The sequence below is a fragment of the Dendropsophus ebraccatus genome, chromosome 4 (genome assembly GCF_027789765.1).
Source record: "Dendropsophus ebraccatus isolate aDenEbr1 chromosome 4, aDenEbr1.pat, whole genome shotgun sequence".
Taxonomy (NCBI): Eukaryota; Metazoa; Chordata; class Amphibia; order Anura; family Hylidae; genus Dendropsophus; species Dendropsophus ebraccatus.
In genome coordinates this window covers 26,651,338-26,677,915 of record NC_091457.1, presented here as the reverse complement: position 1 = coordinate 26,677,915, position 26,578 = coordinate 26,651,338, and the positions used below count along the sequence as shown (strand labels likewise).

The 26,578-nt window shown below is 42.0% G+C and overlaps 1 protein-coding gene across 13 annotated transcripts in view; it reads right to left on the bottom strand.

Annotated features, from left to right (window-relative positions):
* NRXN2 (neurexin 2) overlaps positions 1-26,578 on the bottom strand; it is a 609,925-nt gene that overhangs the window by 405,909 nt on the left and 177,438 nt on the right. For all 13 annotated transcript variants that reach the window (XM_069965315.1, XM_069965314.1, XM_069965322.1 and 10 more), the window contains one exon: positions 8,517-9,859. In XM_069965315.1, coding sequence (XP_069821416.1) covers positions 8,517-9,294 — 778 coding nt within the window. In that variant the 5' untranslated portion in view covers positions 9,295-9,859. The remainder of the gene's footprint in view (positions 1-8,516; positions 9,860-26,578) is intronic.

The following is a 26,578-nucleotide window of genomic DNA, read 5'->3' as shown; positions in this document are numbered from 1 at the left end:
CTAGTGTATTGCTATGAGGTGGGTGGGGTTTAGGAATAGATATACATTTCTGTCTTGTTTCTCCCTTCCTCTCTCTCATGGTATGCTCTCAATGAGGAATAGGCAAGGAATTCCAAGCCCAGTCTGCTCTTAGGGCCAGTTCACACTGAGTAATCCCGCTATGCTCAGTGTCCTGCTGTAAGTGAATGAGACGGCGCCGGTTAGAGAAGTAACATGTTGCTTCTTTGAGCGTAGAGGAGAGGGAGCGGAGGAGCGTGCGCCCTCTGATTCACTTACAGCATCACACAGAGCACGGCGGGATTACGCCGTGTTTACTCAGTGTGAACTGGCCCTTAAAGGGAATCTGTCACCCCCGTGCTGGGGTGAAGGTCGCCCAACCCCCAACCCCCCCCCCCCCCCCCCCCCCCCCGCATGGAATGTTCCATTGCGGATCTGATTTCAGATTAATTCTTTGGCCTAGAGAAATCCCATAGAAGTCATTGGGGCTTTAAATTTTCGCTTTCTGAATTCTGCACCAATTGTTCCAGAACTGAAGAAGAGGAAATTTCAAGCAGACAACTTTCCTCCTTAATTCGTCACCTATTCGTCAGTGTGAACATACCCTCACAGGAAGATCTAGAGAAAATCCCCCACATACCTCCTACCCCCCCAAACCTCCCCCTTTTTTAATCGTTATTCTACAACGGCTTCTATTTTTGCAAGTGTAATAATGCATGTATTATTGTAAATATTTTCTGTGTGTGCATGGTGCCATATATGCGATGACAATATTGGTTTGATTTTCATTTGATTAGTTATAGTTTGGTATTAACCCTCTAAGCCCAAGGGAAGGGCAATCCTTTAGCCATGGTTCCCTAGGGGTTTCCTCCACAGAGTTTTTTTTTCCACTTATGCCACTCAAACATAACCGGTCATAAAGGAAAGACTTAGAAGACTGTTTGCCTATTATGTGACCACAACCTTTTGGCTGGAATCTGTTAACCCTTTCTATGCTGTACGTCTATTGGCTAATTCTGCGCAAGGTTGTCTCGGTTGCTATATAATAACCACTTGCTAGATGCCTGAGGGTCAAGAATGTTCATCCTCTGCCTCTAGCTTGATTCTCATCCCTCTGTGTATGACCCAGCTCTATTCTTGGACTCTTTTTTTTCCCTTAATCTTTGGATTATCTGCCTGTTTCCTGCAGTTCTACACCCAGATCTTGACCTTTGCCTACTTCTCCCTACATGTCTCCCTTGCCCTGGGACTTATCATTAGACTCCTGTTCTTGTCTACTGGCTCTGACCCTTGCTTCCATCTGACCATGCTAAAGTCCTCTGGGCACATTCTCATCATGTACTAGACCTGTCACTTCGGCGCCCTACTATTGCCACTACATCCAGCTGTTGACTGGAGACCAAAACCTAAGGATACCATACAACAAAGTCCAAAATTCCTTGTGTGGGTTATAGGGGAAAATTTGGGGTTTTCTTAGATTCTGTACTCATGTTAAGCCAGCACCAAACTGGTTGCGGCCCAAGGATCCAGTATTGGGTTTAATGTATAAATCAACTGAAGTAAACCCCTATATTCCCCAATGGAAGCTGCAGGAAGCTAGAATGCTATCATTTAAAGGGGTTCCTTGGCAAAAATATTTTTCTGTCAAATCAGCTGGTTTCGGAAAAGTTACATAGATGTGTAATTTACGTCTATCAAAAAATCTCAAGTCTTCCCATACTTGTCAGCTGCCGTATGTCCTGCAGAAGGGGTGTATTTAGTCTGACACAGTGCTCTCTGCTGCCACCTCTGTCCCTAACAGGAACTGTCCAGAGCAGGAGAGATTTTCTTCCTTCTTCTTTAGACAGGGCCTGACATGGACAGAGGTGGCAGCAGAGAGCACTGTGTCAGACTGGAAAGAATGACTATTTGAATAGTTACTTCTGCTCAGTGTTTTCAGAAGGAGGCCTTCACAATCACTGGATGGTTGGACACAGCATTGCCTCCAGCTATATAGGTTCAGCTCCAGTATTTTCAGAGGCTGAAGTTGCAGAGGAACTTGCCCGTTTAAAGCTGAATAAGGCGATGGGTCCAGATGGGATCCATCCCAGGGTTCTTAAAGAACTCACATCTGTGATTGTTGCCCCCCGGACAGATCTGTATAACCAATCCCTGCTAACAGGAGATGTCCCCGATGATTGCCAATGTTATACCAATCCACAAGACGGGGAGTAGAGAAGAGCCCAGTAACTACAGGCCAGTGAGCCTGACATCTGTAGTACTGAAAATTATCTAAAAAAGAAGATAATGGATCACCTACGAATCAACAATTTCATGGATCCAAACCAGCATGGCTTTACTGAGGGCCGATCATGTCAAACTAATCTCATTGATTTCTTTGATTATGCCACAAAAGTGCTGGATGAAGGTGGTGCTGTGGATATCGCCTATCTGGACTTCAGCAAAGCCTTTGATACAGTTCCCCATAAAGAGCCGATAGAGAAGTTGCAGAAAATTTGACTTAATCCCTGGATAGTTCAGTGGATTTGTGGTTGAAAATAAAAGAAAACGCCCAAAAAATAACTAGTCCCAAAATGCACCAAAAGCATCACATACAACAAGAAAAAGATCCCATTACGGATCAAAGAAATGCAGGGACAAACATAGATCAATATATCAAACAGAATTTTTTATTTAGACAATTCATATGAATAAAATACAATATATCACATTATCATGAAAAGAAAAAACACACAAAGGAATAAAACACGACCAAACAGATGAAAAAACATACAGGTGGTGAGGGGAGATATACACATATTTTATAGGATCATATATTGCACATGCTATTCAGGATATATGTAATTGAGGGAATGCAGGCAGCCTCCACTAGATGGCGCACTGAATGTAATTATATACAACACTAGATAATGTATAACCTGGCAGAAGCCCTGGAAAGTACGGGAGATACACAAATAAGTGTCTCCCACACAGAAAATAAACTAATGTCTAAAATTTATAAGTAATGGAGGATGGCTGCATTCAATATAGTCCCACTCACCCACTCACCCTACGCGCGTTTCGCGTGGCATTCCCTCAATTACATATATCCTGAATAGCATGTGCAATATATGATCCTATAAAATATGTGTATATCTCCCCTCACCACCTGTATGTTTTTTCATCTGTTTGGTCGTGTTTTATTCCTTTGTGTGTTTTTTCTTTTCATGATAATGTGATATATTGTATTTTATTCATATGAATTGTCTAAATAAAAAATTCTGTTTGATATATTGATCTATGTTTGTCCCTGGATTTGTGGTTGGCTGAAGGAGAGATATCAGAGGGTTGTTGATAATGGTTTATATTCCGAGCAGAGACTGGTTACAAGTGGTGTGCCACAAGGGTCTGTTCTGGGTCCTATTCTTTTTAATATGTTTGTAAGTGACATAGGAGAAGGTAAAGTTTGTCTGTTTGCTGACGACACAAAAGTGTGCAATAGGGTTGATATTCCTGGAGGTGTCAGTAATATGGAAAATGATTTAGCTTTGCTAGATAAGTGGTCCAAACAGTGGAAATTGAAGTTCAATGTTTCCAAATGTAAAATAATGCACTTGGGGAGGAGGGATCCTCTATCCGAGTATCACATCGGCAGTACTGTGTTGGAAAAGACTTCAGAAGAGAAGGATTTAGGGGTAATGATTTCTGACAGCCTTAAAATGAGTCGCCAGTGCAACCAAACGGTGGGGAAAGCAAATCGTATGCTGGGGTGTACATATAATGGTATGCTGGGCTGTATATAACCAGTAAGAAGAGGGAGATTGTGATCCCACTGTATAGAGCTCTAGTGACAAATTGTATGCTGGGGTGTATAGCTAGAGGTATAACCAGAGGGATTAGGGAGATTGTGAACCCGCTGTATAGAGCTCTAGTGAGACCACATCTGTATACTGTGTCCAGTTCTGGAGACCTCACCTAAAAAAGGACATTGATAAAATAGAACGGGTCCAAAGACGGGCTACAAAAATGGTGGAGGGTGTGAGGCATAAACCATATCAGGAAAGACTTAAGGATTTGAATCTGTATAGTCTGGAGGAAAGAAGGGAAAGGGCAGGGCCGTACTAACAGCTGCTGCTGCCCTAGGCACTAAACCTGAAGACGACCCATCTTGGGGAGCATGGGGGACTTGGTTTCGGCCACATTTCTCTACATGTAGAAACATTGTCTGAATCGCGTTTTTCCTGTTTTTTAATGGCTTGAAACATAAACAAATTTCCATATTGAATCAATGATTAGAGCCGACTGCATATTGTCTGACGGAATACTCACCACAGGATTGGTAAACGGGTAGGTAATAGCTCCAGACCTGAACAATTCCACCATATCCCCCCCCCAAAAAAAAAAAAAAAAAAAAGACACCAGATTTACTGACAAGTCTGAATGCGAGGGGGGAGACAAAAAAAATAAGAACAAAAAAAAAAGTTGTTTCTTTTCCCCTGCTTCCTGGAGCTGCCCCCCTGCAAGGTGCTGCCCTAGGCACCGGACATGATTGAAACCTTTAAGTATGTTAAAGGACTAAATAAAGTTCAAGAGGGGAGTGTTTTTAGTAAAAAACTGAGCTCAAGAACAAGAGGACACAGTGAGAGGTTAGTTGGGGGAAAGATCAGAAGCAACGTGAGAAAATATTATTTTACTGAAAGTAGTAGTAGTAGTAGATACCTAGAACAAACTTCCAGTAGAGGTGGTTGGTAAATCTACAATAACAGAATTTAAACACGCCTGGGATAAACATCTATCTATCCTCAGATAATAAGAAAGAAAATACTAAAAGGGCAGACTAGATGGACCCAGTGGTCTTTTTCTGCCGAAAATCTTCTATGTTTCTATGTTTCTAATACACCACTTCCTGCAGGACATACAGCAGCTAAGTACTGGAAGACTGGAGATTTTTATATAGAAGTAAATTAAAAATCTATATAACTTTCTTAAACCAGCTGACTTGAAAACAAAAATTATATATATTTTCGCCGGAGTACCCCTTTTAACTAAATGTCTATGCTGGCAATATGTAGTTCTGTATCAGTAAGAAATAGAGTTTGAGCCTTTATAAAGCTATATGATGGGGGTATCATTCTGAAAGTGTCTAGCACATGTCTATGCCCTTTAGCTTTGCTCTCAAATTGACTAATGTGATGCCATGTCATAGAAGCTTGAGAACTATTACTCCACATAAGTGGATTTTTAGTAATGTGTTATTTCCAATCAATCAGATTTTTTTTTCTGGCTTACTGGAGTTGTAAAAGGAAATGTATTTATATGAGATAAATGGACTTCATCAAGGTGCGTTTGATCTGTGTTCCATTCAGGGTGTCAAGAAACAAATGGAGGCGTAAAAGCAGGAAAGTCTAGAGTGGTTCCTATTATATGAGCAGACACCCCACCACCAATACATGAGTGAGGGCTTTATATCCTTCTATATTATATCAATGTCTTTCATTCAACAAGGGAATTAAAGAAGCAGTCCACAAAAATATTTTTTCTGGTGCATATACACCCACCCCCCCCAGCGATGATCGGTGTCCCGCAGCGTGGCTTCGTTCTGTTTCCACAGTGCCATTCAAATCCATGTGCGGTGACACCATCACTCTTGTGACCCCTCTTCCGACTCAATGTTTATTGAAGGCTGGAAGTCACACTCTTCAATGCATCTCTAGGAGACTGATCCCATAGAGATGCATTGGAGAACGTGACTTCTGGCGCCGCAGGACCAGAACAGAGCCGCACCGCGGGACACCTATCATCACTGGTGAGTATATGTGCCAGTGCGCGGGGGGGGGGGGGGGAGTCTGTGGTGGTGAAGGGGCTGGCAGGGGGACTGTTACTTTAAATATTTTTTATCTTCCAAATAAAATATAGATATAGAAAAGTTGGATGCTGCCCTAGGAAGACCTGGTGGAGATGAATACAGCCATAGGCTGGGTTTACACTCAGTATTTTTGCTCCGTATTTTGGTCTATATATTTCAACCAAAACCAGAAGTGGATTGAAAACACAGGCTCTGTTCACATACTAATGAAATTAAGTGTATAGCCATCATTTTATGACAAATAATGGCCGTATTTCATATCAACGACTGGTGTTTTAAAATAACGCCAATTATCTTACCATTAAATGACGGCCATCCACTAAATTTAAGCAGTGTGTGAACATAGCCTATCTGTGTTTTCAATCCACTCCTGGTTTTGGTTGCAATATGAGGACCAAAATACTGAGCAAAAATACTGTGTGTAGACATAGCCATAGGCTGTATCCATGTTTTCCTGGCACCCAACATCTGCAGCTGCGGGGAATCAAACGCCAAACGTTCGGATTTGGAGAACCTTGACGAACCTGAACATCTCGACAGATCTTATAATAAGATTTTTTTTTAAAAAGTTAACGGAAGGTCTGGCCCCACCCCTAGTGATATAGTGGAGAGATACAATTGGTTACCGATCCCTACATCTGCCAAGAAGTTAGATCTAGTATGCCGACCACTAATCTACCATGCCGCCCGTCTATATGTGGCATGTTGTGTCTCTGCTAAAAAGATGCATGCAAAAAGGATAAAGATAGTGGCAATGCTAAAGTCAGTATTTTTAGCTCCAGGAAAAATTGGCAACATACACCCATAGCTTCAGTGAGCAAACCTAACAGTATTTGACATATTAAGTTCTGAAAAATTATAGAAACCAGCGTAATGAATCAGGCTATGTTATGCTCAGAAGTCCTGGGATGGCCCCTGCTAAGATATAGCATACAGCTCGGTAGGGAAATGACTGCGGTCTTAACACAAGGAATTACATCCTTTTTCTAAAACACAAAAGCACATACAGTAGAGTATAATACAAGAGTAGACGACTGCCTATAAATAACATCAGGAGCACATCTATCAAGGCCAAATGAAAAGTCGGCACTTCTAAAGGTTAGCCAATCTCTGACAAATGTGAAAATCCTATTCTGGAAAGTGCAACAATGGAGGAAGCAGAAAAATAATACATGATGCATGTAGTCACTATACAGGTGCACTCTCACGGTCAGGTTTCGATGGATGATACTAGTAGCAATCCTTTAATATTGCAAAGCAGTTTGCTGCCAATTACCGTCGTTCTAAGGAGTGGCCATAATCCTGAGGTTTGACTAATGTATGTAATAAATCTTTCTAATAGCGCTATGCTTATACTTCAATTAGGCCGAATGCTAGACACCGAATCTCTAACCTTCATGTTTTATCTGGTCTTCACATACAGATGCCTGTAATCCCTGTAACTCCATGTTAGAAATTTCTACAAAGGGACACATAGACCCACCAGCCGCATTCGGCCATTAGGTAAATCTACAGCTGTGGACAATCATATTAGTCTTGGTAACGCAGTATACTGACCCAGTTTAAGGTTATGTTTACACACAGTATTTTTGCTCAGTATTTTGCAACCAAAACCAGGAGTGGATTAAAAACACAGAAAGGCTATGTTCACACACTGCTGAAATTTAGTGGATGGCAGTCATATAACAGCAAATAATGGCCGTTGTTTCAAAACAGTGACCGTTGTTTTAAAATAACGTCTATTATAGTCCATATTTTGGTCTCAGTTTTTCCGAATGAGAAGGTGTGTGTGTGTTTGGGGGGGGGGGGGGAGTTATCGGGCTCTAAGCCTTATTTATGCCCCTTAAACCTTTACTCCGGCTGAGCCTTATTCATGCATCTTCTCTGAGCCTAGCATTCACACTCCTATCTTGTTTACTAAAATTTGCTCTAATTACACTCTTCTATAAGGCACTTGGTGACCTCATTCTTTAGCTCCATCCCTCTCCAGTACCCCATCCTCCTCTAAGGCTAGACAACCCCTCAGTCTACATATGACATCCTGTGCAGGAGGATGTGACCATGTCACCGAGTCCCTACGCTGCACCTTCCCACCTTTCTTGATTTTTTCTTTTCCAAACCATCCTTGCCTATGTTCTATGCTATTGTATTAAAATTGAGTAACGTTTGCTGGAATTGGGTTAAGATGCAGTATCAGGCATGGATACTTTTGTAATGCCGAAGGTCATCACCTTGGCTTCTATGAAGAATAACAACAGGAATCCCAAGTGTTCCTTCATACTTCCTAGATATAATGGCACCATGGCCATAATAATTGTTCTTTGTTTCTCAAATAAACACGACCGTAGCTAGTGGCATAAAGATTTGGCTCTGACCAGTGCTATAATATTTAGAAGTGTTAGAAAGCTCTTCAGTTCCATTGTCTCAAGTTCAACAAATTCACAACCTGTTACCAATTGGTCTAACAAATAACCTCGGCCTTTGCTACTTGTTGGCATTTGGTTCATGAAAAAATGGAACATTGGATAAGTACAAATGAATTCAAGTATTATTTACTATAACAATTTATTGTGTGACACATGTCTATTCTTCCTACAGGTCACTTAAATCACAGATAATAAAGTAGGCCTATTAAAAAGGTCAACAATACAGTTAACAAGGGTACATAACCCACCTTCAGAGCAATTTTCTCCATGGTATCCAGTGTCCCGACAGTCACATCGTATATCCCCCTCCGCATCATCTCTGCATCTTCCTCCATTGAGACAGGGGTTTGCTCCTTTGCATGAATTGACCCTCTCCCGATCTTCCCCCCTCTCTTCCTCTTCTTCTGTTCCTCCTACCCCTTGGCTGGCCAGTAGCTGAGCCGGCCTTCCCCCTAGCCTTAGACTTTCAATTTCACCAAGAAAAGGTGGCTCATATTTGGCCCCACCCAAAGTTAGAGCAGATAGACGTAGATCAGATGGGAGACCACCAACAAAAAGGTCACTGCGAAGGATCATTTCTCTACGCTTTGAACGTACTTCCGCTGCTCCTCTTTCTCCATCTACAGCCAACCAGCCTTCCCGGCCATTGCCTCCAATTACTATACCATGCCAAAGCCCATCTGATACCACCCGAGGTAAACGTACAACTGCAGGCTCTGAACAAGAGATAGAGAACCGTAAACGTGGTCTTCCTCCATCAAGAGCTAACTCAAGGAAATCACAGTCACCCTCATCATCTTGATAAAGGAGGAGGCCACGGCTGGCATTTGTTCGAAGCCGAAAGGTGAGGTCTTCTCCCCAACCCCCATTACCACTCGCTAATGTAGGCCGAGAGTATCGGACCCATTGACCAGGAGCTCCATAGAATTGGAGGGAAAAGGAACAGAGGGGAAGGGAGAGGAGGGAAGACAGGCAAAGAAGGGACCACATGGGGAGTGAATGAAGAGGAATTAAAAGTGAGAACATAGAAGAGGTGGAAAATAGGGCTTGGGCATGAGTACAAAGATTATTGAAAAACCAAAGCCATAGTGATTGTAAAGGAAGACCAAAAAATGTTTTTAAAAAAGAGGAAATTTATATGGATGGAAGATATAATGAAAGTAAAAGTAGAGTTACAAACCCCAGATATGAAGAACAAGAATATATAAAAACATAAAAGCTATTAAACTAATAAGGAGCAAAAAGAAGGAATATAAAATTGTAGATGGGAAAAAAGGAAACAAGGAAGGGAAAGGTTTTAAGGGAAGGACAGAAGGGGAAAAAGGGGGGAAATTATCTTTACATTCCCGTCTTCCCTCTTGTTCTATGGGAAATATCGGAGCAATCTGATGGCCCGAATAACAGAAAGACCCCCTCCGCTCTTACATGAGCTCGATATTACTCCTACAGTACTATAGGTCTTTCCTCCAGCCTAACAAACAGAATGCCCCCCTTTTTCCTTCTCTTTCTGATAGTCTCTGGAAATGAAATGTCTCATTGAGAGAGGAGCGCTGTTAGGATGACGTCTCAGGCACAGTGGTGTTCTCGACTGCTGCAAAGAAGAGAGAGGAAAAATTATTAGCATACAATATGTGCAGTGTATTACAAAAGTGTCATTTAAGAAGCCAAAGATATTACGATTTCAGTGGTACCCATGAACTGTGATGTGATTTAGTATACAGTATGCAGGGGCATATCTAATGCAGGTACTAGGTGCCATAGGAAGCAATGCTTTGCCGGGGCATTCTGATGTGGAGTTAGGGCATAAAACATTAAAAACACCTAAAGTAAAAAAAAAAAACAGACGTATTTCTCCTGTATTGTAGCTAATCTTACACTCTATGTTCACGTTCACAATTGGTAATGTTTTTTTTTTACTTTTTGTTTGCCATTTGCATAGCATTGTGGTTTATGTAGTATATTAGTTTGTTGCATAAACGCAATTCCTTTTTTTTTCCTTCTCTGTGATTTGCTCGTTTGCTTCCACTGGGAATAACCCCTCCCATGAGACACATTCAAAAAAAAAAAATCCAACATTAATTCCCATCCATCCTTCTCACCCCCCTTCGCGATCTCTCTTTAAGTAACTGACAGAAAAGTAATTTGTATACAGACTCCAATCTTCATCTCCTTAAATGCGAAAGCGCTAATTATTTCAAAAAGAACAGCATGCCGAATATTACAGGAGAAGGAGGGAGGAGAGAGAATGGGGGTGGAAGGAGGGAGAGAATTGTAGAGATGCAATGAGGATTGTAGGAAAGAACAAGGTTGTTAGAAAGGGAAAACTAGCAAACTGAATGACTAAACAAATGGCAGGAGCTTTCATTGAGCAATGTTTTTTTGTTCTGGAATACACATTGCAGTCAATCTCTTAATCTATCTGAGGTGTAACTATAGGTGTAACCACTGGCGGTCTTTGGCACCAAGCAACCCAAGCGATCGCTTGGAGCCCCCAACATCCAGGGGGGCCCCCACGCCCCGCTCTTATGCTCAAGACCGCTGGACAGGGCCGCTGCCCCGCTCGCTGCTGCCATCTGAACTGTAACTATGAGCACTCGTAATGAGCGCTCATAGTTACATGCAGCAGCACTGACAGTGCGGGAGACATTGCCTTCCTTCCTGTCAGTCACTCTTGTGGCCGCAGGAAGGGTTTTCCCTGCAGTCACAAGTGGCAGCTTTGTCCTTGTGGTGCCGGCGCTCCAGTGACATCACTGGAGCATTGGCGCCAGGACAAGGGGAGTGCGGCCTCTTGTGATCGCAGGGAAAACCCTTCCTGCGGCCACAAGAGTGAAGAGAAGAGGAGACGCCTGGACCCAGGTGAGTATAAGTGTTTGTTTTATTGTGTTATATACTATATGGGAGGGGGAGCACACAGGGGTCTGTTTAACAGTGGGAGCGCACATCGGGGGTCTATATAAATGGGGGGAGCACACGGGGGGCTATAGACTACTGGGGCTTCACAGAGGCGTCTATATACTACTGGGGGCAGAACACAGGGGGTCTATATACTACTTGTGGCAGCAAAATGGGGTCTATATACAACTTGGAGAGCACAGAGGAGGTCTATATCCAAGTGGGAGAGCACACAGGGGGGCTATATACTACTGGGGGAGCACACAGGGGTCTATATACTACTGGCGGGGCACACAGGGGGTCTATATACTACTGGGGGAACATACAGGGGGTCTATATACTACTTGTGAGGCACACAGGTGGTCTATATATAACTGTGGGAGCACACAGGGGTCTGTATACAACTGGGGCAGCACACAAGGGGTCTATTTAATACTGGTGGGTCAAACAGGGGGTCTATATACTACTGGGGGAACCACACAGGGGGTTAATATACTACTTAAGGAGCACACAGGGGTCTATATCCAAGTGGGGGAGCACACAGGAGGTCTATATCCAAGTGGGGGAGCACACAGGGGGGCTATATACAACTGGGTCAGCACACAGAAGGTCTATATACTTCTGGGGGAGCACAAGGGGGGCTATATATAACTGGGGGAACACACAGGGGTCTATATACTACTGGGGGAACCAAACAAGGGGTATATACTACTGGGGGCAGGACACAAGGGGTATATACTATTGGGGGCAGCACACAAGGAGTATATATTACTGGCGGTAGCGCACAAGGGGTATATACTACTGGGGGAAACACACAGCGGTCTATTGTTTTGGAACGCGTGTCGAGGGGGGGGCCCAGACATAACTTTGCTTGGGGCCCTAGAAATGCCAAGACCGCCCCTGGGTGTAACGTAATATAAAGGGACGTGTGAATAAGCCCTTAGGTCATGTTCATATGGCGTAAGACACCGGCCAGGTCACAGAACGGCCGGTGTCAGAGAGGATCATCATTTCTGATTAATTCGCATTCGGGCACACCCGTGTGCGCCCGCATTCAAGTTCCTCGCTGCACACAATGGAGCGTGCGACCAGAGCCGCATGCTCCTTTTTGTGAACTGACAGGTTCTTTGTGGCCGCCATTCATGCAGTAGTGGCCACAGAAAACCTGTCAGTTCACATAATGGAGCGTGCAGCTCCAGCCGCACGCTCGATTGTGTGCAGCAGAGAATTCTAGTGTGCGCCCGCATCTGAATGAATCAAAAATGAAGATCATCAGGCCACTACGTATCAGTCTTCAGTGCGGCTGGATGGAATCACAGCCGGCGCGTATACTATGGGGGAGATTTATCAAACATGGTGTAAAGTAGAACTGGCTCAGTTGCCCCTAACAACCAATCAAATTCCAACTTTCATTCCTCACAGATCCTTTGGAAAATGAAAGGTGGAATCTGATTGGTTGCTAGGGGCAACTGAGCCAATTCTACCTTGCACCATGTTTGTTAAATCTCCCCCTATGTGTACACAGTACACTCCAGCCGGGATTCCATTCATTCACAATACAACGTATGTTTTGTGTAAATCACGGCTGATGTTGCAAATTGCAAAAATGGCCGTGATTTACACAAAACATATGTTGTGTGAACATGGCCTTAAGTTGTAAAAATATCTTATACTAGAGTTGGTTGAACCCACCACAATGGACATTTTCAGCCACTGACGAGATAGGAGTCAGACGTGATGGATTTTTGCCACCCTAACCCATTGTTCTTAGTGAGATAAGCCAACACCAAGCCAGCTTGGCTGCAGCTTACCCCTTTCTATAGGGAACGCATAAATGTTTGGCCAGGCCAAACGTTCATGTGTATACTAAGGCCAGAAGAGATAACTTTCCACTGTTCAATTACTGCATGTTATAAATAGAATCAGGGATCGATAAAGGAGGAGGAAAGGATGCAGCGGACCTTTTCGAAATGTTAAGTCCAGGTCGATATCCTTGGCTGTAAGGTGAGGTGCATCCTCCCAACCTGGACTTGGCATGTGTTGCATCTATGGAACTATTTGAAGGAGAGGACACATGACGAGTGCTGCCAGATCCTTTTCTCCTTCTTTATTATATTAGACAGCTATCTGTAGGCACCAGAGGAGAGCACCACCTGGGACTTGTTGGCCCGGGCTCATTGGACGTGATGTAGAGTGAAAAGCCAAGGGTATTTCCAGTATAGATGTGGTCTTGTGGAAAATATATAATATCAGGGGTTTTCTAGGATACAAGTGATACTCACCTTCCCTCATCCTTGCCATCTCATTCCAATGTTTACCACAGGAACTGTTACACTCAGCCAATCACTGACTGCAAGTGTGTCAGTTCTTAGTCAGTGATTGGCTGAGCAGCCTGTGGGGTTGAAACATCGCTGGAACCAGGAAGAAGAGGTGATGAGTGAGGAATTGGGATAGGTGAGTATTACTTGGTTTTCTTCCCAGATAAACTACTAAAGATTTAGGGGGCAAAGGTATAAAAAGCCAGGACCCAAATTATTTAGCATTTTTCTTTTTAATTCAAATGAAAAGAGCAACTCTTCCCTTAACGTCCTACTTCATGCTGTTTCTTTTGTTCAATCACATTTATAACACAGAAAAGAAAACTCTGCAGGTAAACATTAAAAATAATAATAAAAAGCAATAAATACACCTGTCAAAGATACATACATAGACTACAAAGATGGAAATAAAAGAAATCCGGCATGTGATACATAACAAAGACCCTGCCAGCATTAGCTACAATTGTATATCTGCACACATACAATATTCATTGGGTCCTTTTACACGGCCCAATATGCGTAAGATCCAATGATTGCTGAGGTTTTCAGTGCCTGTATGCGGCACTGAACAACCGGCCACTCAAACGATCCTTGTATCGTTTATGTGACCATAGAAACTAACAGCACACATATGTATACATCGGTGCTGTCAGTTTCCAGATCTTACATGCACTGCATACTTACCTAGTGCTGCTGTGTGATCCAGCAACCTGCTCACCAGCTCTCGTATCTTCCTCTCTGGCTGCCTCTTTATCTTCAGGCCGCAGCCTCCGCCAGAATGACCGACAGCCACAGGAAGCGGCAGCTTGAAGATACAGTGGTGGCCAGAGCTCAGGATGGGAGAGGCGGAGAGTGGGAAGCTGGCTCTCATTAGGTAAGTATACTGCATGTATGATCTGAAAACTGACAGCACAGACATATGCATATGCATTACACAGGAAGATGTGCGGCCTATATCGATAACTTTTAATGCAGTCCAAAAGATCTGATCAGCTAAGAATCTGGCATTTTCCCGTTCCTCCTCTGATCACTGTCTCTTTTATATGGCCCGATTATCAGCTGTAGGAGAGTTCCAGCAAGCCCCCTAGCCGATACTCAGTCAGTGTAAAAAGCCCTTTAGAAATTGGAGCCCCTTCCTGGTTCCTGTGATGTGAAGACCCCACAGTTATAAATAAGAAAAGTATTACAGAGTTGTAAATAATAAATAGCAAAAAAGGCATATGTTAAACTATGAATATTCCCCGATTTAATTGGCTGCTTCTAATGGATTCAGTTCTTTCCAAGTCAGTAAGATACACAATTACACAGAGCAAAAGGAGCGGATTACGCAAGGAAATATTTCCGCCTGAAATCAACTGAGGCTGAATTCCGAGCAGAATATAAGCAGAATGTAAGCAGAATCCCTGCGTATTCTGCTAGGAAAGTGTTCAGCTCGTAATAAGCTCTTGACAAATTCAGCGCGGAATACTCGAGGAATCCGCGCTGAATCCGCATGCATTCAGCGCTGAAATTCAGCGAGTATTTGGTGAGTAAACTAGACTATACCAGAACATATACTAGAATCCTCCTCCCCCCACTTTTCCCCATTTCCGCGCTGATTCAGCGAGTAATTTCCGCTTGTATTACGCTTGTATTCCGCGCTGATTCCGCGCGTATTCCGCGCTGAAACAGAAAATCAGAGCCCCATTGATTTGTATAGGCTTCCGCTAGCGGAAGAATGAACATGTTCATTCTTCTGGCGGAAAGCAGATTAGTTCAGTGCGGAAATTCCACTGTGTGAACTGCAGAGCAGAATTTCCATTCAACACAATGGAAATTAGCTCTGCACCTATTTTAACGGCTGAAATTTCAGCGCTGATTCAGCGCAGAAATTCAGCTGCTTTTGCTCAGTGGGAACGAGCCCTTATACAGATTCATGGCCTCTGGTAGGATTGCAACTACATAGGCTTTACTGGGAGGATAATATTCTCTATACATTTCTATTTTTATCCTGATGATCATTAGTTATTATTATTGCTCATATTTATATTATGCCAGCATATTTGATGGCTGTGTATAAGGATACACTTACATGGGTTATCCAGGGTTATCAGCTGTTTCAAGTACAGTAGTGCAGCATTGCCTTGTTGCAGAGGACTACATACAGTACCTTGCACTGTCTCTACTAATAACAAATGCAGCTAAACACTAAGGGGTCCCTTCAGGGACCAGGAATGGGGAACCTCCAGCCCTCCAGCTGTTGCAAAACTACAATTTCCATCATGCCTGGACAGCCAAAGCGAAGCTTTGGCTGTCCAGGCATGATGGAAATTGTAGTTTTGCATGTTTTAATGTTCTCATGTTCTAATGTTTCATGTTCTAATGCATGTTCTCCTTTACTTGGCAAAATAATTTAAATAAAAACTATTTTATAATAATCTCTTTATTTATATAGCGGCAACAAATTTCACAGCACTTTACAATAGACCCCTCCTCACAATATAAATTGTACAATAAAGCAACAATGAGGGAGATTTATCAACAATGGTGTAAAGTGAAACTGGCTCAGTTGCCCCTAGCAACCAATCAGATTCCACCTTTCATTCCTCACAAACTCTTTGGAAAATGAAAGGTGGAATCTGATTGGTTGCTAGGGGCAACTAAGCCAGTTTCACTTTACTCCATGTTTGATAAATCGCCCCCAATATGTTTTTAGGAAGAAATGAGAATAACTGGAGAATATACAAACTCCATATACTGCCCTTGAACTCCAGCACTGCAAGCTACAGGCTAACCACTGAGCCACCATGCCCGCACTTAGCATCTGCAGTCATTATTGCCAACTGGACCTCCCAATGGGATAGAATTGGGGGAAATCTACAATTGTGTTCTTTTTATCTTTTGTGTGTCATATATAACCCTTGTTTCTGACAAGTTCCAACAGGGGGCCATGTTATACTGTACTGACATCTATAATGTGCAAAATGAGATCTTGATCACACAATAAACCAACAGAAAAATAGGCAAAAAAATATCCTAGCTTTGTCTACATCAAGATAAATCTCAGATTTATAAAAAGAATAGTACCAAAATAGTAAATAAGGGAGATAAAAAATAAAGGAAAACTAAAATAGTAATATGAGCCAATCAGCTGGGTTTTAGATTGGTAACAAGCATTAAAGGGGTGTTCCGCTCAAACATAACGATTCATATATTGCTGGCCATGGTGAGAAAATGTTCAGTGAATTCCCATCGATTTGTTAAGAAAACTCACCAAAAAAAACAAAATGGCGGCCACACATGCTGCCTGGAGCGTCACTAGACGGGAGAAAAAAATTATCTATAATCCCTAGTGCCCGTCCAATCAGCTGCAGGCCCCCCTGTGATGTCAGCACCTCCCCCTCTATATAAGGAGGTTCGTTAGCGGAGGTGGCCAGTCGGCTGTGTGTGGAGGAGAGAGCAGGATGGCAGCAAGCAGTTAGAGCAGAGCAGGGAGAGACTAACAGCGATATAGGGACAGAGAGGAGAGGAATGGTGAAATTTTTTTTTTCCACTTTTACAAGATGCTATTACAAATTTGCCTTTCTGTAATTGTCCCAGTATTGTAGCTACTATAGTCTGTGCTGTTTTAATGAAATTTGTTAAGATTCGCAAGTTTAACCTAAAATTTTTAAAGCTTGCGAAACGAATTTCCAGCTACATCAAGGTCTCTAATCTTGATGTAGTTGAAACTAGGATATTCTTTCCTGACATACATCTGAATACAATTATTCTAAAGAAAGTTTTTAGAAAAAGCCCAATTATCCATATTATTGTTAAGAGTACTGCAGAGCACACCGTATCAGACTGAAAAGAATACACCACTTTCCGCAGAACATACAGCAGCTGATAAGTACTGGAAGATTGCTTAAAAAATGTTATTTCCTCTGGAGTACTCCTTTAATAAATGTCCCCCCTTAATGGCTTTGGACATAGATTTTGGCACCTCAGCTTGTTACCCTGGAATTTCCATCAGGGAGCTATTAGGCATTCCATCTAACAGTGTAACCGAAATGAAATGAGTCAACCAGAGTAAGATATGTTAGAGCTATTACATGCCGCACATTTTCAATAGAATTTCTGATACATACTTATTTTAAGCTTTATGACTCATTCATAGGTTTATGTACTGGGGAGAACTGACACCTCTGTCAAAGGAACCTCATCCTTAAATGTTACAATCTACATCGGAACAAATGTGATTACGGCATATTAAAGAAGAGACGTTTTTTAAAGCCTATGGACCTGACCGCAGAAGCATATGAGAGTCCTACTCTACTTCCATATGCCTTCTATTGTTTTATATTGGTACTGTCAGGAGCCGGCACCAGCGGCCTGGTTGCCGGGTGGCCTGGGTGCTCTGCATTACTGTTATGCTTACTGGCGTCTGGCACCGCCACCCCCGATCCTCACATGTTCAATAAAGCCGGATGATTTACCCAGTCGGTGAGTGCCATCTTCTTCTTATGTGACTCCTGCTTACATTGTGTTTGTTTCGTCATAGTATCAGTCTTCAGGTTGGGGCTGGCCTGCTAAGGAGGCGATCACTCCAAGAGGAAGGGACAGCGAGGTGAGTTCCAGACAGTAGCGGATTATAATAGGTCCGTTTCGGATGGTAGCTCGGGGCCCTGGGCTCATGGGGGGCCCATGGCCACCCAAAAAAAATTATATTTTAAGTGGTGTACTGTCACCTGGCTACAATTCTGCCATGATTTTTGCAGCTTTTTTACCGCAAATTTGCACAAATCAGGGAATTATGACATTATCTCTCCTGTACTATGAGCACCACGCTAGTGCTGCCATAGTTACTGTAAGGTGGGGGGCCCAGGCTATGGTAAAGTTAATTCGTCCCTGCTGAAAGGTATATAGAAACTTTTGTTCCATTGGATTCCATATTAATACAATAGCAAAGATGAATAAGAAGATGAATTATAGAGGTATAAAACAGGTGTATATCTATAATCCAATGTCATACAGATAGTAATAAGGCTCCTAATAAGATCCACATAGATTCTATGCACCTTTTATAATAGGGTGCAGCATGATCAGCAGTTATCTAATATAAGGATATAAACAGCACTGGTTATATAATAGTGGCACCCCGCAGGCGGCTGGGCACAGGCTGAATTCACAGCACTATATATTATCTGTCTACAGTGAGCAGAACAATTGTCACCATGTGCTGACGGCCGCTGCACAGTTCTCTCTGCCCGCTCTATTCAGAGAGTGCAGACGTCTGCTAACAATCTTCTCATGCAGCGGCTACATTTGTTCCTCTGTAGCTCTTCCTGCTCCATTACCCAAATTACTTGTAAAGATCGCTATTCTGGAAATATGTCATTTAGTTCATTTCGGACACAAATCGCAAATCTTATATAAAAATGCAGCTTCAAGTCGGAGCTCCTCTTTAATATTTAATAGCAGAATTCGATGAGTTTAGAATCGGTCATTTGGCGCGGCATCGTAGGAGAGGTAAACCTATTGGGAATTTCATCACTGTCACATGACACAAAGATTTTTTTTTTAAGGGTTGGATGGTTCTTTCTCTAAAGTCTAAAGATTTTATAATTTTTATTTAATTTTCCAGCTCATTTGTGTTTGGCTCAGTATATGGAGTTACGCCTAAACGTTACAAAGAAATAGAAAATTGTAAAATAGAGGCTAGTAAATCTCGACTAGTCCTGTATAATATCACAGTGGTACAGAATTCTGTACATTTATGGTGCTGGGATCGGGGCCAGGACAAAGTATTTTGGTGCCCTAGGCAGACAAGACAAATGGCGCTCCTTAGCCCCCTCTCATCCCTGTGCAGCTTGTCTTCCCTTAAGAAAAAATGGCCCTCAATGCTCCTGGGAATTCAGCAATAGATCTGCACATTCTGCTCTGGTCCTTTGGGTTCTTTATCCCACTTGTTAATAGAATCAAATGTGTGGGCGGCCAGATAATTCAGCAGAGAGCGGTGAGCACCTGACTGCCGTGTGATCTGTGCCATCAATAATAGGCATCCGCATCTGTAGCAGTAGTAGTGCCTCTTTGTGTTTCCCATACAGAAGTTACGTCCTTTTTGTACCCAAAAACAGTAAAATGACCCACCTAATCCCCTATCCTGTCATTTTTTGTGCCCCTAAATTGTAGGTAACTAGAGTAGGTAGGTTGCCTATCCATTGCAAAAATTGACCAATTTGTTAGCTCCCCCTGCTCTTTCATAGTGCCTCCTAATTCCCTGTATTAATAGGGGGTCTCTAAGTAATGTGTAGGAATTATTGAGTCAAAACTTCCCCATTTTATGTAGGAAAGTGTACAATGAGACACAGACATCACAAGCTGTTCTTCGAATTGGTTAACAATGGCCAATTGCTCTCTGCTCCCCCATAGTATTCAACTGCATACTAATCCTGAACAGGAGTATACAGCTGAAAACAGCCCACCCTGCCTTAATATTTGCACCTCCCCATGCCTGATTGGAAATCTTCAAGAGATACACTATAATCCCAGACAGCTGTGCATAGAGACTTATCTGTTAAGTAGGCGTTCCTCCTATACTACAATATTTAATGTTAATGGTGACTGAGAACCCAGGGAGTAAAAGCCTAAAGGCGTTATCCAGTGTTAGCAAATATTTTCTATACAGCTGTGGTCAGATAATAAACATCCTATACTTACCTGTTCATGGCCTCCCGGTGTCCTGCTGGTGGTGTATCCAGTGCCTCCCACTGATTGCAGGTGCTTCCCTTCAGCCAATCACAGGCCATAGTGCTCTCCCATCTGCAGTCGGGGGGGGGGGGGCACCAAATATACCACCAGCAGGATGCCAGGGGAGCAGGTAAGCATAGGTTTATTGTTATTTTATATGACCACAACTATATAGGAAAAAGTTGCAAGCACCAGATAACCCCTTAAACATTAAACCTAATTGTAAAGAATATTTTCTGCTGATATTCATTTTACTTTACAAATGTAAATGTTATAGAACCAGTCTACAGAGGAATTGGTAATGGGTGGCATAGATTAGAAGGATAAAGCGATAGGTAGGTAAGGTATAACCTATTGTATAAGTGAAGAATTGTAGAGCCAAGGACCCGCCGTCATGTCATGAGAAGGCCAGGCAGGTGTTTCTGCTCTGCTCTGGATCAGCAGGGGTTAATTAGTATTACAGGGTGAACCTCATAACCTGTGTCTATATTTACTCGATTAATTATGTAACCGCACTCCTGTGGTTAACTTTATAGAAGGATACAGAATTATTGATGCATGTTAACAATTTTTTACCCCCTTAAAGAGACCGGAAACCAAAATTATATTCCTTTACTGGTTTATGGTATAAGCAGCCAAAGTGAAGAGACTGACTGTAGTTTTCTTCATAAAACATTCTGATTTTATTTGTGATGGCAATATCTACTTATACATAGATCGTAAGCAGGTATAGTCTCCCTTGAATTTGCAGTATACCCACTACCTGGTCATGTTCAGACTGGTTCACAGCTTCACTAAACATGGCAAAGGTCATGTAAAAAATACCCCTAGAACCTTCTCTTCTGAAGTCTTTGCATACCTTTTATTCCTCCTTAGTCCTCTCCAGAGCTGACATATGTATAAGCCTTATTGTTATTATGTAAATGAGACTCAAAGCCCAGAATGTGTCCCCCAGCAAAAAGCCCAGGTAAGTTCACCCCATGTCCTCCTGATCTAGCGTCTGTTAATCAAATGGGGAAGACAGATAAGATGAGGACAATGAATAAGTCCTCTTTGTAGAAAACCCTCAGCAGCATGTAGGACATTATAGAGCAGTACTGAGCAGGGTAACATGTCACCCCAGCTCTGGGGTGAGACTGTAAGCCAGCGGGGACGGGCTTAATTTAAGACTAATGAATTAAGACTTAATAAATGTCCCCCACTGCGTGCTCTCAGGAACACTTCAAAGATCTTTTTACATCAATCCACATCACTGAAGTGAATATGGTCCTTACCTGGCCATGTCTTGAAACAGATAATCAAAAACTACATTGTATCTTGGTAGAAACTGATCTCTGAATGTTACCTGGCTGATCTACTAAAGAATAAGTGTTATGACAATGGATCAAAGACTCCAGGCCTTACTAATCTATTCTGTGCTACGAAGTCATAGTATATCACTGGTTTACCAGTAACATGAAGTGTATACCATATAGTGGTAATTGTCAACATGAAGTATATATGGTATCGTGGTAGTTATCAACTATTGTATTATACTGTAGTGTTTACAGGGTTACACTATCAGAGACTTTGGTATATGAAGGTTTGTTGTGATATTACTAAAGAGAAAGAAGGGATATAGCTGCAAACTGGCATTTCTAGGTGAAGATGAATCATATAAGTGGCAACTATTGATAAACGCAACGATTCCCAGACTTTTTAAGATAAGAAAACCCATCTAATTAGTTTTCCTATTCTAAGAAGCTATTATCAACATGAATGCACATAGCATGTTCAATACTAGAGATGAGCGAATCTCAAGCGTGCTCGAGTTCATCCGAACCTGAGCGTTTGGCATTTGATTAGCGGTGGCTGCTGAAGTTGGATAAAACCCTAAGGTTGTCTGGAAAACGTGGATACAGCCAATGACTATATCCATGTTTTCCCACATAGCCTTAGGGCTTTATCCAATTTAAGCAGCCACCGCTAATCAAATGTCGAACGATCGGGTTCGGATGAACTCAAGCATGCTAGAGGTTCGCTCATCTTTATTCAATACTACTGCTGTATAGGATAACATTAAACATGTCAATGGCAAACTGCATGCCAACCATATCAACTACAAGCTCAACTACTTCTAGCCTATCACCTTCTCTTACCAATCCCTGGTTGGGCAACGCTGGATTAGGGCATCAATTGTAGATTGGCAATGTGTTCATGTGGATCAGGTCTGCTACCAAACTGTTGGGCTTTGGATCATACTCTGGAGAAGAACCTAAGAACACTCTAGGTTTTGACTCTTTATCCGACTTCAGGATGTGTAAGCTGGAGTTACCAGAGGATATCAGAACGTATTGCGAGAACATCCCCTAACCAGTAGCTGGTGGACCATCAGACCATGAGAAACTGGTGTAAGGCCTGAGGAATTAGGCAAAGGCAAGTCTCAGTCCAGGTGTGGGTAATGGGCAGGTACAGACAGGAGGATCATGCCAGGTGGCACATGTTCATAGGCCCCAATCCAGGTCATGCAGGGGAGGATCAAACCAGTAAACAGGCAGAAAACAGACATGTCACAGTCAATTGTCAAAATTATTAATGATACAAGCCGACCTCTGCTATCTAAAACCACAGTATTTTTTAGGAACTATAAGCAGGCTTAAATAGGGATCACATGCACCCTATGGGCCAGAGCCTTCTCCTTAGAGAAGGGAACAATATATGCACAAGGTGAGAAGGTCTGGACCACATGGTGGTAATTAAAGGGAAGCCAAAGGCTGTGTCTGAAAGGAGACGTTGTACACAGACAGGGACCATAGGTTATAATACATAGGGAAGCATAAGCATATGTTGGGCCGGGTATGGAGGGTACACCTCCTCTGTAAATGGTTAAGGTGCAGAAGACGAGCCATTCGATCCCCACAAGTTATGTATTGTCCAATTTCGTGTTCAACATTTTAAATATTAATTAAACAGCTTTTAATTTCGAGCCTTATGCAAATTAGACGCTGATTTATTTATAGTCTTCTCTTCCTCATTGGTGGATGGTTTTAATTAGCTTTCACAAGCTAATTATCCAATCAAATTAAAACAGCACCTGTTCTGATTCTTGATTACAGATCTGAATAGTAGAGGGGATCCCCCAGCAATCCTAAAAGGTGAAGCGAGTAGGATCCAGGACTACAAAGCCCAGAATGCTTTGCATATGCAGATGTGTCACACATATAGATCTAAATGCAATGCAAGGATAGATTAGGTTAGGTAAGATCTCCTGGTATAATAAACTATGACTTGTGAGAAAAAGGTTAGAGAATACTGCTTAGAGAAGGCTATCTACAGCCGAACAAGAAGGTGGAGCTCCAAAATACACGCCCATGATGCCCTAGCTGTAAGAGATTGACTCATAGGAATTATGTAACTTCCCAATGTAAATCCTCAGTGGTGGCGCCACATTACTAAATAACAGCAACTACAACTAACCCTGCTATGTGCACACTCACCAATATATCGCAATGTTTGGGCCCATATTATCAGTCTCATTTAAAAAAAAAAAAAAAACACAAGCTAAAAAAATTCTCATAATTTTACTGCCAATTGGAACTTTTTTTTTTTTTTATTATTATTTTTTTTTGTATTTGCAGATTTTGAAACACTGGCTGTAGTGTTATAATTTTAGTTTACAGTAACAGGTTAGATTTGTTAATAGAGATGAGTGAACCTGCTGAAACTATGGCTGTATTCATGTTTTCCAGCCAGTCCTCGGGATGTGTCCACCTTCTCCAGGCAGTGGGATTCAAATGCCAATTATTAGGGATTGTGCGAACCCGAACTTTAGGCAGGTTGGCTCATGTCTGTTTGTTAATACTTGCTAAATGTATAAGAGAGTCCTCCAGGATCTCTCCCATGCATTATGAATACAGTGCACACCTTGTAGATAACATACCCACATCAGACTTGATGTTGTTGGGTTCTGAAGCCACTCTATAAATTTCATGGCTTGGGAATCTATGTATATTTAACATTTGACCCCAAAACTGGCAAATCTGTTGCTAAATCTGTTCCTCTGTGTTACAGAGTGTCAGGGCTGGAATACGAGCAGGGAAGAAATCTAGAGGAAAATGAGGTCAAGAATACAGTTAGCAAATACGCTGAACATCTTGATGAATATCTGCATGCTCAAGAGCTATAATGTATCGCAGATTAGTACACCAAGCCTCTTCAGTCTCTTCTAAACGCATCTCAATCAAATAAGGATCGAAGAAAAACTGACACAGTCTACTTTACCCTGCATATGCCCTGAGATTTTGGGTAAGTCCTTCTCACATCCCCCCATCATAACGTCACTATGAGCCCTCAATAAGAGGCTGCTTTAGGGATGTGTCACCATCCTAATGCAGTATAAAAACTCTGCTATGTCATCACTTGCACATAGTAGCCAATGGACTTTGTAGTCTATGGTCCATTTGAAGAGGTTGGGAAATGGTGAAAATATAATATAGTAACATAGTTAATAAGGTTGATCCAGATGAAGGTAAAAACCCTTGTGAGGCAGATGCCAATTGCCCCATCACAGGGAGAAAATTCCTTCCAAACTCCAAAATTGCAATCAGAATAATCCCTGGATCAACGTATCTTCAGAAATCTAATGTCCATAACTTGTAATATTAAATTTTTCAAGAAAAGCATCCAGACCTCCCTTTAACTTATTTAATTAATTAGCCATGACAACATCCTTCTGTGCTGGTGGTGAAACCGTCTTTCCTCTAGACGTAGAGGATAACCCCTTGGTTACAGACCTAGGAGTAAAAAGATAATTACAAAGACCTCTGTACTGTCCATTCATATATTTGTACATTGTGATCAGATCGCCCCTATGATATCTCTTTTCTAAACTAAATAGTCCTAAGCTTGATAATCTGTCTTGGTACTGTAGCTCTGCACCGGCTCCAGTTTAATTGCGTCCTTTTTATATACCAGTGCCCAACTTTAGCATTAATGCCTCTTTTGGTGCATCCCATGATTAGCCTTGGCAGCTGCTGCCTGGCACTGATCACTAAAGTTGAGTTCACTGTCCACCAATACCCCTAGGTCCTTTCCAGAAGCAGTTTTACCCAGTGTTTTATTATTAAGCACATAACTGTACTTATTATTTCTACTGCCCAAGTGCATAACCTTACATTTATCTACATTAAACTTAATTTCTCAATTTCTCTGCCCAAGCCTCCAGCTTCTCCAAATCCCTCTGTAATATTATATTATCTCCTCTGTGGTGATTACTTTACCCAGTTTAGTATCCTCTGCAAATATGGAGATTCAACCCTTTTTTCCCCTTTACAAGATAATTAATAAACATATTAAAAAGCAACACCCAACACTGACCCCTGCGGGGTACCCCACTAGTTACTGTGACTGAATCCATCAATGACAACCCTCTGTTTTCTATGACTCAGTCAGTTACTTATCCATTTACATATATTTTCTCATAGTCCCAGCATCCTCATTTTATAGAACAACCTTTCCAGTGGCACAGTATCAAATGCTTATGAAAAGTCCAGATACACAACGTCCACAGCCTCCCCCAGGTCCAGTCTATAACTGACCTCCTCATAGAAACTGAACAGATTAGTCTGACAGCACCGATCCCTCATAAATCCATGCTGGTGCTGCGTTATAAGATTATTTCCATTAAGTGGCTTCCGTATAGCATCTCTTACAAACCCCTCAAATACTTTACCCATCTATACATTACATCTATACCATTTAAAAATGTTTGAAATAAATTAACATGGAGGGAGACGTGATTACTTATGCATATATAAATATGCATAGGTAAGAGGTGTTGGACGGTGCAATGAAGGGCCATGAAATGCCACTAGTGTACCAGATCTGAATTACATATTGGAGTTGGCAAAAAATACTGAAAAATGGCGCAACAGGGGAAGATAAGAAGATCAGCCCTTGGATCTGTTTGTCTTCCTTTACAGGTACGAACCTGCTGATAGTTTAAGTGTTAAGATTATATAGCGTTGTAAGAATTGGTCTAGGGCTATGTTCCCAGTCAGTTTTTTGGTTAGAACTGAACCTTTTTTATGTCTTGCACCCACTACTGGTTTCAGGACAAAAATAGTGACCAAAAGAAGGCCCAGAAAAAATATGAGTATAGTCCTAGCTTTTTATGAAGCTGTTTCTGCTGTGGGGTGACTATCCCACAGATCCAGTGTTATTATGGTAAATAAGAATTCTCGCTTACAGAGACTGAATCTTTTTTTCTTCCAGTCAGAAGGAGCGCCACCTTAGGGAGTTTCACATAAACCAGCATTTGAACAGAAAGAAAATACAGCTTCACACCTAATTTCTTATTGAATAGGAATAATTTATCTGATAAAAAAAAGGTTCATGACTGAAGTTCTGCA